The sequence below is a fragment of the Coregonus clupeaformis genome, chromosome 36 (genome assembly GCF_020615455.1).
Source record: "Coregonus clupeaformis isolate EN_2021a chromosome 36, ASM2061545v1, whole genome shotgun sequence".
Taxonomy (NCBI): domain Eukaryota; kingdom Metazoa; phylum Chordata; class Actinopteri; order Salmoniformes; family Salmonidae; genus Coregonus; species Coregonus clupeaformis.
This window is the reverse complement of record NC_059227.1, coordinates 29214174-29231081: the sequence shown is the minus strand read 5'-3', so window position 1 is coordinate 29231081 and position 16908 is coordinate 29214174. Positions and strand designations below refer to the sequence as shown.

General features: G+C 42.4%; 1 protein-coding gene across 1 annotated transcript in view; it reads right to left on the bottom strand.

The window, feature by feature from the left end:
* The window catches only part of LOC121552479 (rho GTPase-activating protein 18-like), a 30553-nt gene that overhangs the window by 12778 nt on the left and 867 nt on the right, over positions 1 to 16908 (bottom strand). The window contains exon 2 of the mRNA XM_041865419.2: positions 1701 to 1903. Coding sequence (XP_041721353.2) covers positions 1701 to 1903 — 203 coding nt within the window. The remainder of the gene's footprint in view (positions 1 to 1700; positions 1904 to 16908) is intronic.

The following is a 16908-nucleotide window of genomic DNA, read 5'->3' as shown; positions in this document are numbered from 1 at the left end:
GGTTACAGCAGGGTATTCCCTTTGAGTCAGGAACCAAAACTCCTCCGTAGTGAACCGTGAATGTGTTGTCTGCAGCATTCGGTCACATGACAGCTCGATCAGCTGTTCGATTTCACTTAACGGCATGTCAACTGAGCCATTCAAACGGATTGGGAAGTAAGTCACAAAGTGCTTTTCCAAGCGTTGGAGGTGAGCAGTCATCACTCGTATGGGACACTTACTGATGCTGTTTTTTGTTAGAAACATGCACAGCCGAGGGAAGGGGGCATGATTCGCTTTTGAAAGGCTCTCTCCAATAATAATTATTTCCTCTGAATCCACTGATTCGGTCACTCATCTGTAGAATGTTTTTGTATTTCCCCTGCATGCTTGCGTTCAGTTCGTTCAGTTTCCCAAATACTGTATGTCTGTTACATAGGCAAGGAGTCATTTTATTTTCATTACACAGAAAGTCGACAGTCTCTATTTTTTGTTAAAATTTGTTTTACATCCATTGTGAATGACAACAGGTCCTCTCTCAATGAAAAAATCCCCCGACATATATAGCGAACAAAAGTCAAGGCATGGGCATCTCGGCCCTCACAGCTAACGTCCATTTGGCGAGCATAAACTGGGGAGTTTTTGAGTCGTTCAGTCAGTTTCCTCTTGATTGCTAGCAATAGCATCAATTCTTATTTTACCAGTGTTATCTGACTAAGGTGTTGATGTGAGTTTCTCTGCCTTTGCCTCCCCACACATTGTTTTCACCGTATCAATTGCGTGAGGTAATATCAATGTCTCTGCAATAGTGTGTGGTTTCATAGCGTAGCGGGCCAAGCCATTCACCATGGGAATGAATCAAGTGCAACGGTCAAGTGCGGCCTTTTCCCTTGATCTAAGGGAGCTCTCTGGTTGAATTTTATCATTTTAATTTCGATTTTTAAGGTTAACCACGTTACAATGATTTTGAGATAAAGAAGATATTATAATATATATATACACGTATTGTTGTTGTATTTTTTCAGGATTTTGTGAATTCTCCCGTGACCCAATTTTCATATCAGGTGACCCCCAGTTTGGGAACCGCTGCCTTAACCGGTCATACACCAACATTCTTGATATAGAAAAGAACAGAAGGAAGTTCCTACATTTAGTGTTCAGACAAAACAATGCATTTCGACTTTATAAACAAACTTCTGCAGTGCTTTTTATAGGCATTTCCTGATCCTGTAGGATCAAGCCAGGCTATTGTATTTTGTGTATTAAAGAAATGAGTTATCATTATGTGGTGGTATTGCAAAACAATGTGCTGGACAACAGACCAGTATGTACTGTATGTGCTCTACTAAAATAATCCTTTCAGATAGCGATCTAGGTAAGCAACAAGTCATATACTGTACCATAGAAATATAATGAATTCATTCTATTTCTAATGTGCATAGTGCATACTCACTGGCGGACTTACCATTAGGCAGAAGAGGCAATTGCCTCAGGCCTCACGTCAAGTGGCCTCGTGAGCTGGGCATAATGAACAAATATTTTGTATTTATTTCTCAGCTCGAGAACCCCCTGCTCAGCTCATCACTCTCATTCGGTCTTGTTTCAGCAGGTTGGTCTAAAATGTTACACTGAAGTAGCAGGACATATGGTCCTTCCACTAGAACAACCTCATCTCATCTCTACTTCAGTTGACACTCCTGCTATAGTGTAGAGCTCCATACCATCAGGCACCTTCAGCTGCACGTCCTCCTGTGGCTCTGCATCCTCCTTTCCCTCCCCGCTAAGGCTGATGTTCTCCACCTCTGTCCAGTATTCGTCCATGAACAGCTCGTCCAGCGAGTCCTGGGAGTTAAAGTGGTGGTATTGGGGCTTTCCTGAGGCATTTTTGGGCTGGCTCTGGACACTGTAGTGGCCTGTCCTGCGACTGGGGAAGAAAGAGGGACAAAGTATGAGGACTAGCTCAGTGTGAATTTTATTAGGGTTCAAGTGAGTTCTAAATACTACAAGCCATACCATACAACAATGTGTTGAATTTCCAATCTGAACTCTAATGAGAAAACCAACTGGTTGTACGTTAAATATTTTTGAATTGCAACTCTATGAATGCTGTGTTGTTACATATGGTTGTATTTTCCACATAGAAGTTGGTTTAGCATGAACGTGAAGGGTTAACTAATTTCAGTCATTCAATGCAGAACTGCTTTCCTCTGACCGAGTCACACTAGAAGCACGTAGTTCTGTGCACCCCTGCTGTTAGCTGCTGTTAGCTGGCCCAGGACCAGACCCTTTATTAACTTAATACAGAATGCCAAGTCAGTAGTTTAAAGCTGAAATCCTTAATGGTGAAACAGCCACGTCCGTTTGCGATATTAAAACAACAAAGTTACTGCAAACAAACACCGTTTTAAAAAAATAGCACACGCAACAAAACAGCAGCATACTGTATGTAGTTTTTGTTTGTTTATTTAGTTTTTTAAATAACAACAGCCGTGGGGCAGACAGTGGCGCTGTTTCGCACTACTGCGGATTCCATCTTTAAGGATACTGCATGATTGTTTGTGTGGGCTTGGTGAAGGCTTAGCTTGCTCCAGGACTCCAGATGCCGAGAGTGAGTAAACCATAAAAATAGAATGAACTTCATTCTATTTCTATGGAGTAAACTCAGAGGAAGAGGCAGTGTTTCCCCTATATCTATTTAGCGGTGGTGGGCCAAAAGATATGATTTTAAAAAATGCATATAGGGGAAATGTTTTCACTGTAAAATTAAACGACTAAAAACAGATAAAGTATGCAAAAAGATAATGGAGCTATATATTTAAAAAAATAAGATCATCTTTGAAAACTAACAATCATTAATACTAAAACCATTCCTCTTAACTCCCAGGCGTTTTCCAAATGACCACACGATGAACGCTGGTTTTGTTAGAATGATTGAGTCACTCATATAGCATAAGAACACCACATAAACCATGGCAAAATGTGTAGAATTGCAGGAAATTAGCTTTACTCTCAGCCCATGGTAAAATGTGTATAATTGTAGGCAACTAGTTTTAAAACTGAAAATGTTTTGGCTCTGCGGCCTAGAGGACGGATGTTTGGTCGGAGACCGCGCCATTGGCCACGCCCACTAGCACCCCCTCTCATGCTTACTTTGCCACAGCTGCTGAAAAAATCCTTGGGGAAACACTGAAGAGGCCTCCTGATGGGCATCAGAGAGCAGCTAACCTCCCCTCCCCTTATAATCTCTGGTGGTTGCACTTAAAGGGCCGTCTAGAGTGGCAAAAACATTTTTTATCAAAGCAATTGCTTTGCAGATTTCCCTTTACACATGTAAGAATAATCTCTACTAATCTCCAACACCAGGGAACAACAGGAAATGTAAAGAGAGTGCTGCTGTGTCAATGGAAAAACTATAAAACCACAAACAGCGGCAATAACTCTATGATGATAACCCATGTTGATTCTGTGCACTTACTCATGTTTACATTGCTGGAGGTATTTTAAGATAGGTGGTCCCTCAGTCAATATTATATCTCACTCACAATAAACTCAGATGCTCACCTGATTCGATGGAAATAATCATAACACAGGCTGTTCATTGGCACTTGACTTGAACCCGCTAACCCTGCTGTTTTGAACATTAGAAACTCCAATTGGAGTTAACAGCTAACATAATACTGGTTTTGATTTGGTATAATAACCTGACCCACCACATTATGTAAAGAATTCCAAAAGACTTGATCAATTATTAATTAATGCCTCATCCACCTGTAGTCACACAAAGGCTCCTCCACCTGTTTAAGATGATTTAAAAGTTAAATAAAAGTTCACCTTTTGGAAACAAAGAATCAGGTTTTAGAATGACCTGTCGGATATTCCAGGACTGAGGGGCATAGTAACTGAAAGCAGTCTTCCCTAACTCAGAGGAGACCCGTGGAACCTCTAGTACCAACAGTCTTGAGTCTTATAGTTACTAGATTTCCAATTTAGAAGTGAGGTGAGGTTGTATGGGAGTTTCTGGAGAAGTGCTTTATATGCGAATAATAGTCAGTGTTGGGACCTTCTGGTAGTCAGAGACTCCCAGCCAACTAAACTATATAAGAGACAATGATGAATCTGGAGGTTTTAACACAGAGGCTGCCACGTGCATGTAATGTAGATTGAGTCGCCATAGTCAATTACTGGGAGGAGTGTTGCTTGAACAATCTTCCTCCTATTTTCAAAAGTGAGACAGAATTTATTTCTATACAGGAAACCAATCTTTACTCGCAACTTTTTAGTCAGTTTATAAATATGTGTTTTAAAGGACAGCTTATCATCAATCCAAATACCTAGATACTTATAATCGGGGACTAGCTCAATTTGGGCTCCTCTCAAGGTACAGATACAGAGGTCTTTAGGATACATTTTACGAGACCTGGAGAAAAACATAAACTTGTATCAACATTTAGCACTAATTTAAGATCGGTGAGCGATTCTTGAACTGAATCAAAGCCAAGCTGAAGGTTGTGAATGGCCTGCTGCACTGAGGGGGCACGGGAATCAATAACTGTATCATCCGTAGAGAACTGTAAGCCCCAGTTATTATTATTCAGGAAGAGACCAACATTATTAATGTAAATAGTGGACAGTAAAGGACCTAGTATTGAGCCTTGTGGGACTCCTTTGGTTATGTTCAAGGTCATAAACAGTCAAAATCATGTTTTTTATGAAATGTTATGATATTTGGATGAAACCAAATCAAAACATGATGACCAAAGTATGAAAAATGACTGTTGCGTCTACATTGATAAAGTTTGATCATAACGTTATTGGTCCCCTCCCCCATGTCAAACACTTGGATTAATTATTAAGGGGATAGTGTGACATCACCCTAACTCTCATTTTAATACACCAATGGTACCATGATATTCTCTTGCCTAATTTAATTAAGCGTGTTTGCGGAGGGTGTGGTTTATATAGCTAGATGGCTACTCTACTGGTGCCAACATTTGACTGTAGTGTGTCAGCAAATATAATTAAAAGTTTACCCTATTCATCTATGGCTAAGATACTTATATGTTTCCCATTTTCATCTGTGTCTGGTGTTAGCTAGTTACTGGTTGGCTAGGTCTTCATGAGGTGGAAGAAACACACACCTGGTTAGGCGAGGTGCTGGCTAGCGGAGTAGAACACTTGAAAAAGAAAAGGAGAGCCGCACACTCTAGGAGCTCAGATGAAATAATTGAATATCAACGTTTCGACAGCCAAGCTGTCTTCATCAGGGTATAAAGCTAGGTCTTCAGCCAGCATGGAACAAAAGTGGAGGAAGGGTTGTTCAAAACTCTAACGCAGTTGTCAAGCCAACACATCCGTCAGTGCTGCTGTGAACCGCATCACAAGAGACATGCCAAATGGGAGATGTATAAAAACCCAGAATTGATGCAATTTCAATGTTTGTGTTGCTTTGTGTATTACCAAATTTGTTTGAAAGGATTTTACTGCAACACTGCATCCAAGTTTTTGACATAGCCGTTTCAAAGAGTAGTCAGTCAAGTCGAGCTAATGAATATAAGAGTGACGCAGCGGTCTAAAGGCACTGCATCTCAGTGCTTGAGGCGTCACTACAGACCCCCTGGTTCGATTCCAGGCTGTATCACAACCGGCCGTGATTGGTAGTCCCATAGGGCGGTGCACAATTGGCCCAGCGTCGTCCGGGTTTGGCCGGTGTAGGCCGTCATTGTAAATAATAATTTGTTCTTAACTGACTTGCCTAGTTAAATAAAGAGTAAATAAAAAGAATAAGCTCCCCGGCCACTCAGCCAGTCTTTTCAGACTTCCTGGTAGTTAGCCATGAGAAAAAAATTATTCTTTTTGCATTTCTATCCCCAGAAAATCTTATGGGAGATATTTTAGTCACTCAAAATGCTATTTTACATGGTAATCAGAATGACTGTTCAGGACCTTTAAGAGAACGCCATCAGCAGTTTACTGTACATTGACTTCTGTCGTGCAGGAGTGCATGATCAACTGTATTGAATGCTTTCGACAGTGCTGTTTCCTGTCTAGTGTGTTAACTATGTAATTTATGAATAACTATGACATTGATGTCCTGGCCTAAAGCCTGACTGGTGAGCGTTCAGAATACATTTTCTATCTAAAAAGGACTGCAGCTGAGAATGTATCATGAGTTCTAATATTTCCGCTTGACATGAACGTTTTGAAATTTGGCGATAATTATTAAGATCACAGTGCCCAGCACCTTTGTGGAGTGAGAAAACAAGGGCCGCCTTCCACACCTTAGGAATAATATCCAAGAGAATGGATAGATAAAAAATGTGTCAAAGGCTCCACAATCAGAGATGCAGCAAGCCGTAGAAGACACGGGTCAAGCATGTCTGCCCCAGAGGATTTTTTTACATCAATAACTAAGAGAGCATCCAGAACTACCCTAGTCGTGACCTGACGAATAGAGAACAGTGGGTTACCATTTACAGTAGCAGGCAAGTCTGTGATTAAACAGGGGTGCATCAGAGATGAGCTTGTATCATGAACAGTCTTTTCAGAGTTGTCCTTGTTGCTGCCATTTCCCCTTTCAAACAAATGGCCTGCTGCAATAAAATGTTGGTTACCCACGTCAGTTATTTCAGTTTTGTCTGTTATAGTATTGGAGTTAAATAGAACCTCATTGGGCAGAAAGGTGTGGCTGCTTCTTTTTAGCAATTTAATAGCCTTCCTAAACCTTCCTAAACTAAAATTGCCACGAGAATCAAGAATGGAATTAATGAAATAGTTTGATTTAGCCCTTTTTATGGAAGCCGTACATTTGTTTCTAAGTTGTCTGAAGGTGAGCCAGTTAGCAGAGCTACCAGTGTGTTTGGTTTCAGACCAAGCTTTCTTTCTTAGCTGAATTAACTCAGCAAGTTCAGGTGTTGACCATGGGTTGGCTCTATCTTTAATTCTTAATCTCTTCATAGGAGCATGTTTATCAGATACAGAGATAAACATACTAGAGAATTGTTAAAGGGCAAGTTCCACGTTCGGAGTGTAATTAACACTAAGTAAGCCTGAATGGTAAAGGTCATGTAAGAACCCTTGCTCATGGAAGTGTTTAAAGTTTATTTTAGTGACAAGGCGTGGTTTAGTTCTAGGCAACTTTGTGTTTCTGACATAGACTAGACTATGGGACAGAGATCACTGAGGTCCATAGCAAAATACCACTAGTTGACTATTTATGAGGGTTATTTGTAAGTATGAGATCAATCAGAGTTGATTTAGCAGGATTTTTTATATTCAAATGAGTGGGCTCTGAAATCAGTTGGACTAAGTTCAGATCAATACATGCTGATTTAAGACAATCAGACGAGGGAGTAAGCCAATCGAGATTCAGATCCCCCAATATCACTATTTCAGAGGCTATGTATGGGGCTAGTAGCTCAGCGACAGTTTTGATTGCTCCCGCTGTGGCAGAGGGAGGGCCATGGATCCCTGCAACATAGAAATTAACATTCTGGCAAATAACAACATTTATAACTACATGTACATAGTAGCTCAAATTTGCTTCGGAAGCGAGACATTGAGAGATTGGGTTGCCTTAATGTTGTTTTTCCCCTAATTGCTACACTGCCACCCTTCTTTGGCCTATCACATCTGTAAACATTATAATGTGCAATGGATCAACAGAGCTTTTAACCATGTTTCAGAGCACACTAAAATGTTGCGATTTGTATCCCGGACCCAAATGTCCAACATGTCCATCTTGGAGATAATACTTTGCACATTCATGTGCATTAGCCCAAGCCCGAGCCTTGTTTTAAAGTCTGCCGGAGAGTGCACAGTCTAAGGAGGGGGAAGACTGGTGGAGCAAACAGTACTAATCAGGGAAAGTAGCTCAACACGATTTAGATTACTGATTTTTTGCACCCCTTGAATTGAGAGAATTTCTAGCTGAACATGCAAGGGACTGAGTAGTAATAACGGGAATTACCTGGGGGCTTGGGCTGTCAGCGACTGTGCTATGTTCAATGAGAGCCGTTGTGCTCCGTGGCCGTTTGGGTGTATTCTGTCTTCATTGAAACAATCCACTCACTTCCAAAACCGGTCGAAATTGTCAATGAAAGCCACTTTCACTGTGGCACAGTATGTTTTCAGCCAGTTGTGCATTTGGAGGAGTCTGCTGAAGTGGTTAAACCCACGGCCTATTGAGGGTAGCAGACCTGAGATAAGTAGCCGCCTGCCTAAATACTTTGCAGCTCCTATCAGGTCCACATGTATTACCAGAGAGTTAGCCTCAGGTAGCTGCTTCTGGATTGTGGGAAGCATCACTAGAATGTTATGGATCTTCACTCCAGGAAAGCACAGGGTTCTGGTATTCTCTATTGAGCCCCACAGTGGAGGTGTCCTAATACCCATAAAACCTAGTGGTCAAACAGGGAAATGGTTCCAATCGTTTTTCCACCATTCATTTTTCCCATTGGGGATTTTAGAAACACTTACAATAAGGGCTGTGATTCGTGTAGGCTTACCCTGGCATGACGTTTTGATAACCATGTAAATCTCTCTCGGACAAGTTGACTTTTTTCAACATATTCGGCTCTATTTACTCTCAGATTCGAAAATGCTAATTGAATTTAAATTTGAATTGTCCATTTAAAAAATGAAGCCAATTTGTTAATTACTACATTTAGCTAACATTAGAGAGTTAATCCAGAGATTCTTACCTTTGCCTTGATTCAGCAGTCTCGTCCAGATCATCATGGCATTTGTAGTTCTTTATGATAGCCACATTAGCAACTAATTAGCATTTGTTAGATTAATTTGTATTTTAAGAATAATGACTAAAGGATTTCACCCCAAATACAGTATAAATGTGTAAACTGTGTTAGAATTATAATGTAGTGTCAACCCACTAACAGAGGGGGGCGGGACTAAACATTCCAGGGTGAAGGAGAAAGGTGGAAACTGTTTAAGAAAGCCTCCTAAAGGTGGGCGGAGCAAAGTGCCTTTGTGTGTCAAGGGGTATAAAACAGGAGTGTATGGGTTTTGGCGCCAGAGCTCTCCATGAATAAAAATACAGATCATTCTTGCTGGTTGTGGACCTTGAATCATTTATGATTAAAACCAGAGCCTTACAACCTCTGGTAATGATTCAAGCTTAGGTTGAATTAGAGATAGAAATTCTCGTAACAGCATTTCATTTTTTTTTTTTTTTTTGGGGGTAAATACAGGTAAATATATTGATAAAAGTCACCTTGTCCTAGAGAGATTTACACGGTTATCAAAACGTCATGCCAGAGTAAGCCTATACGAAACACAGCCCTTATTGTACGTTTTTCACAAAATAAACTATGGGAAAAATGAATGGTGGAAAAACTATTGGAACCATTTCCCTGTTTGACCGCTAGGTTTTATGGGTATTTATGGTATTTATGGGTGTGAGTCATACTGTGGTAATCTATAGAAACATGTCTTAACAGCTACCCACAGGTGGCTGCACGTTACGGCGAGTGGCGCTGTTGTCATGAGGGGCGCTGCCCCTTAGAGGAGGGCTGTCGCATGGGGCGACAAGGGCCTCCGTTGTCTGTTGGGGTCTGTCTGGCTGCCAGCTGGAGGTGATTCAGATGGTTGTATATGGGTGGGACTGGTGTTATTGCATGGGTGTTTGAAGGTACAAACGCTACCTTCACTAACAGCTGTGTACATACCGCCACAAGCAAACATCAAGGCGGCACTCAGCGAACTGTATAAGAACATTAGCCAGCAAGAATCCTCTCACCCGGAAGCAGTCTTTTTTGTTGCGGGAGATTTTAACCAAGCAAGTTTAAAGCAAATTCTTCCAAAGCATCACCAACATGTATCCTGCCCCACGAGAGGGATAAACTTGCTCGACCATGTGTACACAAACATCTGTGACGTGTACAAAGCCATCCCCTGCCCCCACTTTGGCCAATCAGATCATGTACAGTGGGGGAAAAAAGTATTTAGTCAGCCACCAATTGTGCAAGTTCTCCCACTTAAAAAGATGAGAGAGGCCTGTAATTTTCATCATAGGTACACGTCAACTATGACAGACAAAATGAGGGAAAAAAATCCAGAAAACACATTGTAGGATTTTTAATGAATGTATTTGCAAATTATGGTGGAAAATAGGTATTTGGTCAACAACAAAAGTTTCTCAATACTTTGTTATATACACTTTGTTGGCAATGACACAGGTCAAACGTTTTCTGTAAGTCTTCACAAGGTTTTCACACACTGTTGCTGGTATTTTGGCCCATTCCTCCATGCAGATCTCCTCTAGAGCAGTGATGTTTTGGGGCTGTCGCTGGGCAACACGGACTTTCAACTCCCTCCAAAGATTTTCTATGGGGTTGAGATCTGGAGACTGGCTAGGCCACTCCAGGACCTTGAAATGCTTCTTACGAAGCCACTCCTTCGTTGCCCGGGCAGTGTGTTTGGGATCATTGTCATGCTGAAAGACCCAGCCACGTTTCATCTTCAATGCCCTTGCTGATGGAAGAAGGTTTTCACTCAAAATCTCACGATACATGGCCCCATTCATTCTTTCCTTTACACGGATCAGTCGTCCTGGTCCCTTTGTAGAAAAACAGCCCCAAAGCATGATGTGTCCACCCCCTATGCTTCACAGTAGGCATGGTGTTCTTTGGATGCAACTCAGCATTCTTTGTCCTCCAAACACGACGAGTTGAGTTTGTACCAAAAAGTTATATTTCGGTTTCATCTGACCATATGACATTCTCCCAATCCTCTTCTGGATCATCCAAATGCACTCTAGCAAACTTCAGACGGGCCTGGACATGTACTGGCTTAAGCAGGGGGACACGTCTGGCACTGCAGGATTTGAGTCCCTGGCGGCGTAGTGTGTTACTGATGGTAGGCTTTGTTACTTTGGTCCCAGCTCTCTGCAGGTCATTCACTAGGTCCCCCCGTGTGGTTCTGGGATTTTTGCTCACCGTTCTTGTGATCATTTTGACCCCACGGGGTGAGATCTTGCGTGGAGCCCCAGATCGAGGGTGATTATCAGTGGTCTTGTATGTCTTCCATTTCCTAATAATTGCTCCCACAGTTGATTTCTTCATCCCAAGCTGCTTACCTATTGCAGATTCAGTCTTCCCAGCCTGGTGCAGGTCTACAATTGTGTTTCTGGTGTCCTTTGACAGCTCTTTGGTCTTGGCCATAGTGGAGTTTGGAGTGTGACTGTTTGAGGTTGTGGACAGGTGTCTTTTATACTGATAACAAGTTCAAACAGGTGCCATTAATACAGGTAACAAGTGGAGGACAGAGGAGCCTCTTAAAGAAGAAGTTACAGGTCTGTGAGAGCCAGAAATCTTGCTTGTTTGTAGGTGACCAAATACTTATTTTCCACCATAATTTGCAAATAAATTCCTTAAAAATCCTACAATGTGATTTTCTGGATTTCTTTTTCTCAATTTGTCTGTCATAGTTGACGTGTACCTATGATGAAAACTACAGGCCTCTCTCATCTTTTTAAGTGAGAGAACTTGCACAATTGGTGGCTGACTAAATACTTTTTTTCCCCATTGTATCTCTGTTTCTACTCCCTGCCTACAAGCAGCAACTCAATGGGGAGCCACCAACACAGAGAATAGTGAGGTGCTGAACAGAGAGCAGACTCAATGCTGCAGGACTGTTTTGAGAATAATTATAGGAATATGTTCAAAGATTCATCCACCCAGGACTCTACAATATACAGTACACTGTCAGTCACAGGCTTCATAAGGAAATGTGTTGATAACAATTAGGACATACTGTACCCCAACCAAAGACCTTGGATAAACAGAGAAATCCGTACATTCCTGAGAGCCCGTACTATGGCATTTAATGTCAGCAGAACGAACCCTAAATACTTGGTGGCGTGCGACACGTACAAGGCAAGCAGGTACAAGCTCGGCTAAAAACTATTATGGATGCAAAAAGACAATACAAACTCAAACTTGAATCGATGTTCGACAACTCAGACTCACAACGCATGTGGCGAGGACTACATGCTATTACGGACTACAAAGGCAAATCCAGCTGTGTGCTGCCCACCAAAGCATCCCTCCCAGACGAGCTTAACACATTTTATGCTCGCTTCCAGGCAGATAATACCGAGCCATCCAGAAAGGCTCTCACTGCTCCGGACGACCAGGTGCTTTCGCCCTTTGAGGCGGACGTGAGGAAAACTCTCAAAAGAGTGAATACTCACAAAGCCACCGGCCCAGGTGGCATCCCTGGCCACATCCTCAGAGTGTGCGGTGACCAGCTGGTGGGTGTCTGCTCTGACATCTTCAACCTGTCCCCAGGCTGTAGTCCCCACTTGGTTCAAGAAGACCACCATCGTCCCAGTACCCAAGAAAACCAAGGTGACATGCCCAAATGACTAATCGCCCATCCAGTGGTGTAAAGTACTTAAGTAAAAATACTTTCAAGTACTACTTAAGTAGTTTTTTGGGGTATCTGTACTTTGCTTTACTATTTATATTTTGGACTACTTTTACTTTACTACACATTCCTAAAGAAAATAATGTACATTTTACTCCATACATTTTCCCTGACACCCAAAAGTACTTGTTACATTTTGAATGCTTAGCAGGACAGGAAAATGGTCCAATTCACGCACTTGTCAAGAGACCATCCCTGGTCTACCCTACTGCCTCTGATCTGGCGGACTCACGAAACAGAAATGCTTTGTTTGTAAATTATGTCTGAGTGTTGGAGTGTGCCCCTGGCTATCCGTAAGTTAAAAAAAAGAAAAGTGTGCCGTCTGGTTTGCTTAATATATGCAATTTGCAATGATTTATACTTTTACTTTTGATACTTAAGTATTTTTAAAACCAAATACTTTTAGACTTCTACTCAAGTAGTATTTTACTGGGTGGCTTTTACTTTTACTTGAGTCATTTTCTTTTAAAGGTATCTTTACTTTTACTCAAGAATGACAATTGGGTACTTTTTCCACCACTGGCCCCATCGTACTCACCCCTGTCATCATGAAGTGCTTGGAGAGGCTGGTCATGACCCACATCAAAGCGGTTTGTTCACCTGCACCCACCCGCAATTGCAAATAACTAATCTGCAACTGGCCAACTATATGTGATGAAGTGAAAATCTGAGGCCCGAACCTGACCCTAACCCGCTAATCTAGAAAATGCACTGTAGGCTACAGTCAGAGACAGCTGAAAGATTTTTTTGATAGAAGGTGTGTGATTCTTTTTGCCTGATTTAGATATGTTTCTGCTTATAATTTGACGTTTTGGTAGGCTATTTGTTAGTCAACCTTTCTATAATTAGATATATGCAGCTTCTATTCTGTCATTATATGTTGCCCCAGAAGACTAAATAAACCCTTGTTCACCAGAATAATGTCATAAATCGATAGAATGAATTCTTCAATCTAGTTGACATCTGTAAAGTTCTCTCTGTCATCTCTGCTTCTTTCGTGCCGCAAAGATGTTTAGGGACCGAGGAGAAAATGCAATAACACCAAATCTTTCCCAAACATTACTTCTCTGCCCCTCCCTTCTCTTTATTTTCAACTTTCCATTTCGCAGCTTTTCTCTTATTGAATTAAACTCCGACATTGTCGCTTAGATTGACGTGACCATTTTCTGCCCACTGCCAAAAGTATTTGGCGATTGGCGTGCAGGCTATTTGGCACGCATACAGTTAGGCCCTAAGGCTTACGCACTATGCCAGATAGCCTAAAATAATGAAAGAAAAACCTCAATGTAGCCTATAGATATAAAATTGAATTATAAATTTATGTATTTTTTAACGTATTGTTTTCTCTTTATTCAACCCGCGCATCACTACTGGACGACACTACCCTCTGCAACTGGATCCTGGACTTCCTGACGGGCAGACCACAGGCTGTGAGGCTCCATACTGACTCTTAACACATGGGTCCCCCCAGGGGTGTGTCCTCAGCCCTCTGCTGTACTCCCTGTTCACCCATTACTGCATGGCTTTGCACGACACCAACTCAATGAAGTTTGCTGATGACATCACGGTTGTAGGCCTGATAACCAACAATGACGAGTCAGCCTATAGGGAGGAGGTAAGTGAACTGGCATTGTGGTGCCAGGACAACAACCTCCCCCTCAACGTCAGCAAAATAACTTCAGGAAGCAGAGGAGGGAACACACGCCGATCCACATCAATGGGACTGCAGTAGAGAGCAGTTTTCAGTTCCTCGTTGTCATCACTGAGGACTTGACATGCACCAACTACATCACCACTCTTGTCAAGAGGGCGCAACAGTGTCTCTACTTCCTAAGGCGGCTGAAGAAATTAGGCATGCCAACCCGGGTCCTCTCAAAATACTACCGCTGCACCATTGAGAGCGTCCTGCCCGGTTTCATCATGGACTGGTACGGGAATTGCTCCGTCCACGACCGCAAGGCCCTCCAGCGGGTGGTGAAGACTGCCCAGTACATCACTGGGGCCGTGTTGCCACCCATCCAGAGCATCTACTTGAAACTGTGCCTGAGGAAGTCCCACAGAATCATCAAGGACCCCACACACCCCAGCCATGAGCTGTTCACTCCCTTGCCGTGGGGCAGACACTTACCGTTGGGTAGACACTGACTGAGGTCTGATACCAACTGGTTCAGACACCGTTTCTATCAACAAGCCATTAGACTGCTGAACACTTGAACTGGACTGACCCCCTGCACTGACTCTCCACACCTTAGCACACATAGACACTCACGTCACAATTGCTGCTACCAGAATCTTATTTACTATTGCTAATACAGCACAATTTAAAAGGTCCAATGCAGCTGTTTTTTATCTCAATATCAAATCATTTATGGGTAACAATTAAGTACCTTACTGTGATTTTTTTATAATAATAATAATAATAATAATAAAAAATAAAAAAAAGAATAATATATATAGCAAAGAGACATTTATCAAGCAATAACTTTGCTAGGACTGTCTGGGAGTGGTGTAAGTGGGGAGAGGAAACTGAAAACTAGCTGTTATAGGCAGAGAGGTTTGAAACTCTTTTTTATTGGTGATGTCACCAGGCAGGCTAAAACTCAATCCCAGCAAAACAGGCAGAAATGTCAGCCGGTCTTTTCAAACAGCTCTTACACTAAAAGCGCATTGTCATCATTTTTATAATCTCACAGTATTATTCCAACCTCTTAGTGTGGAAATATATATAAAACCCAGGAAATCACATTTCTGATACATGTGTAAATATTGTTCCATAAATTGCGCTTTCCTGTATTATTCTTATGCTAAAATTGTTATTCTATTCTACTGAGCCATTTACTTTAAGTTCATATTCTTATCTTTTATTATTTCTTATTGTTGTTGCATTGTCAAGAAGGAACCTGCAAGTATGCATTTCATTGGATGGTGTATACCATGTGCGTCCTGTACATATGACTAATAAAAAACGTGAACTTGAACCGCAGCTCCAGCCTATAACAGTAACTCTGCTTTTACAGATGGCCATTTGAATGGGGAGGGAAAAATAGTCCCCACAAGGATAGTAAAACAAGGAAAATTATCCCTTGTGGGGACATTTCCCACGTCCCCACGAGGACAGAGGCTATTTTAAGCTTTGGGGTTAGGTTTAGGGTTAGAATTATGGTTAGGTTTGGGGGTTAGGTTTAGGTGTGTGTCCTCACCCTGTAGTCTATGCGTGGAGTTTATTGTTATTTATACATTTGCAGAACAAACAATGTTTGTGTAACAAAAAATGATATATACTGAACAAAAATATAAACGCAACATGTAAAGTGTTGGTCCGATGTTTCATGAGCTGAAAGAAGGATTACTTTATACTATTCCAGGTATTCCTTAAAGAGGTAGGGTTTCAAGTGTCTCCAGAAGGTGGTCAGTGATTCCGCTGTCCTGGCGTCGTGGGGGAGCTTGTTCCACCATTGGGGTGCCAGAGCAGCGAATAGCTTTGACTGGGCTGAGCGGGAACTGTGCTTCCGTAGAGGTAGGGGAGCTAGCAGGCCAGAGGTGGATCAACGTAGTGCCCTCGTTTGGGTGTAGGGTCTGATCAGAGCCTGAAGGTAAGGAGGTGCCGTTCCCCTCACAGCTCTGTAGGCAAGCACCATGGTCTTGTAGTAGATGCAAGCCTCAACTGGAAGCCAGTGGAGTGTGCGGAGGAGCTGGGTGACATGAGAGAACTTGGGAAGGTTGAACACCAGACGGGCTGCAGCGTTCTGGATAAGTTGTAGGGGTTTAATGGCACAGGCAGGGAGCCCAGCCAACAGTGAGTTTCAGTAATCCAGACGGGTGATGACAAGTGCCTAGATTAGGACCTGTGCCACTTTCTGTGTAAGGTAGGGTCGTACTCTGCGAATGTTGTAGAGCATGAACCTGCAGGATCAGGTCACCGCTTTGATGTTAGCGGAGAATGACAGGGTGTTGTCCAGGGTCACGCCAAGGTTCTTTGCACTCTGGGAGGAGGACACAATGGAGTTGTCAACCGTGATGGCGAGATCATGGAGCGGGCAGTCCTTCCCCGGGAGGAAGAGCAGCTCCGTCTTGCCGAGGTTCAGCTTGAGGTGGTGATCCGACATCCACACTGATATGTCTGCCAGATAATTCATCCACCTGACAGATGTGGCATAACAAGAAGCTGATTAAACAGCATGATCATTACACAGGTGAACCTTGTGCTGGGGACAATAAAAGGCCACTCTAAAATGTGCAGTTTTGTCACACAACACAATGCCACTGAGGGAGCTTGGAATTGGCATGCTGACTGCAGAAATGTCCACCAGAGCTGTTGCCAGAGAATGTAATGTTCATTTCTCTACCATAAACTGCCTCCAACATCGTTTTAGAGAATTTGGCAGTACGTCCAACTGACCTCACAACCGCAGACCACGTGTAACCACGCCAGCCCAGGACCTCCACATCTGGCTTCTTCACCTGCGGGATCATCTGAGACCAGCC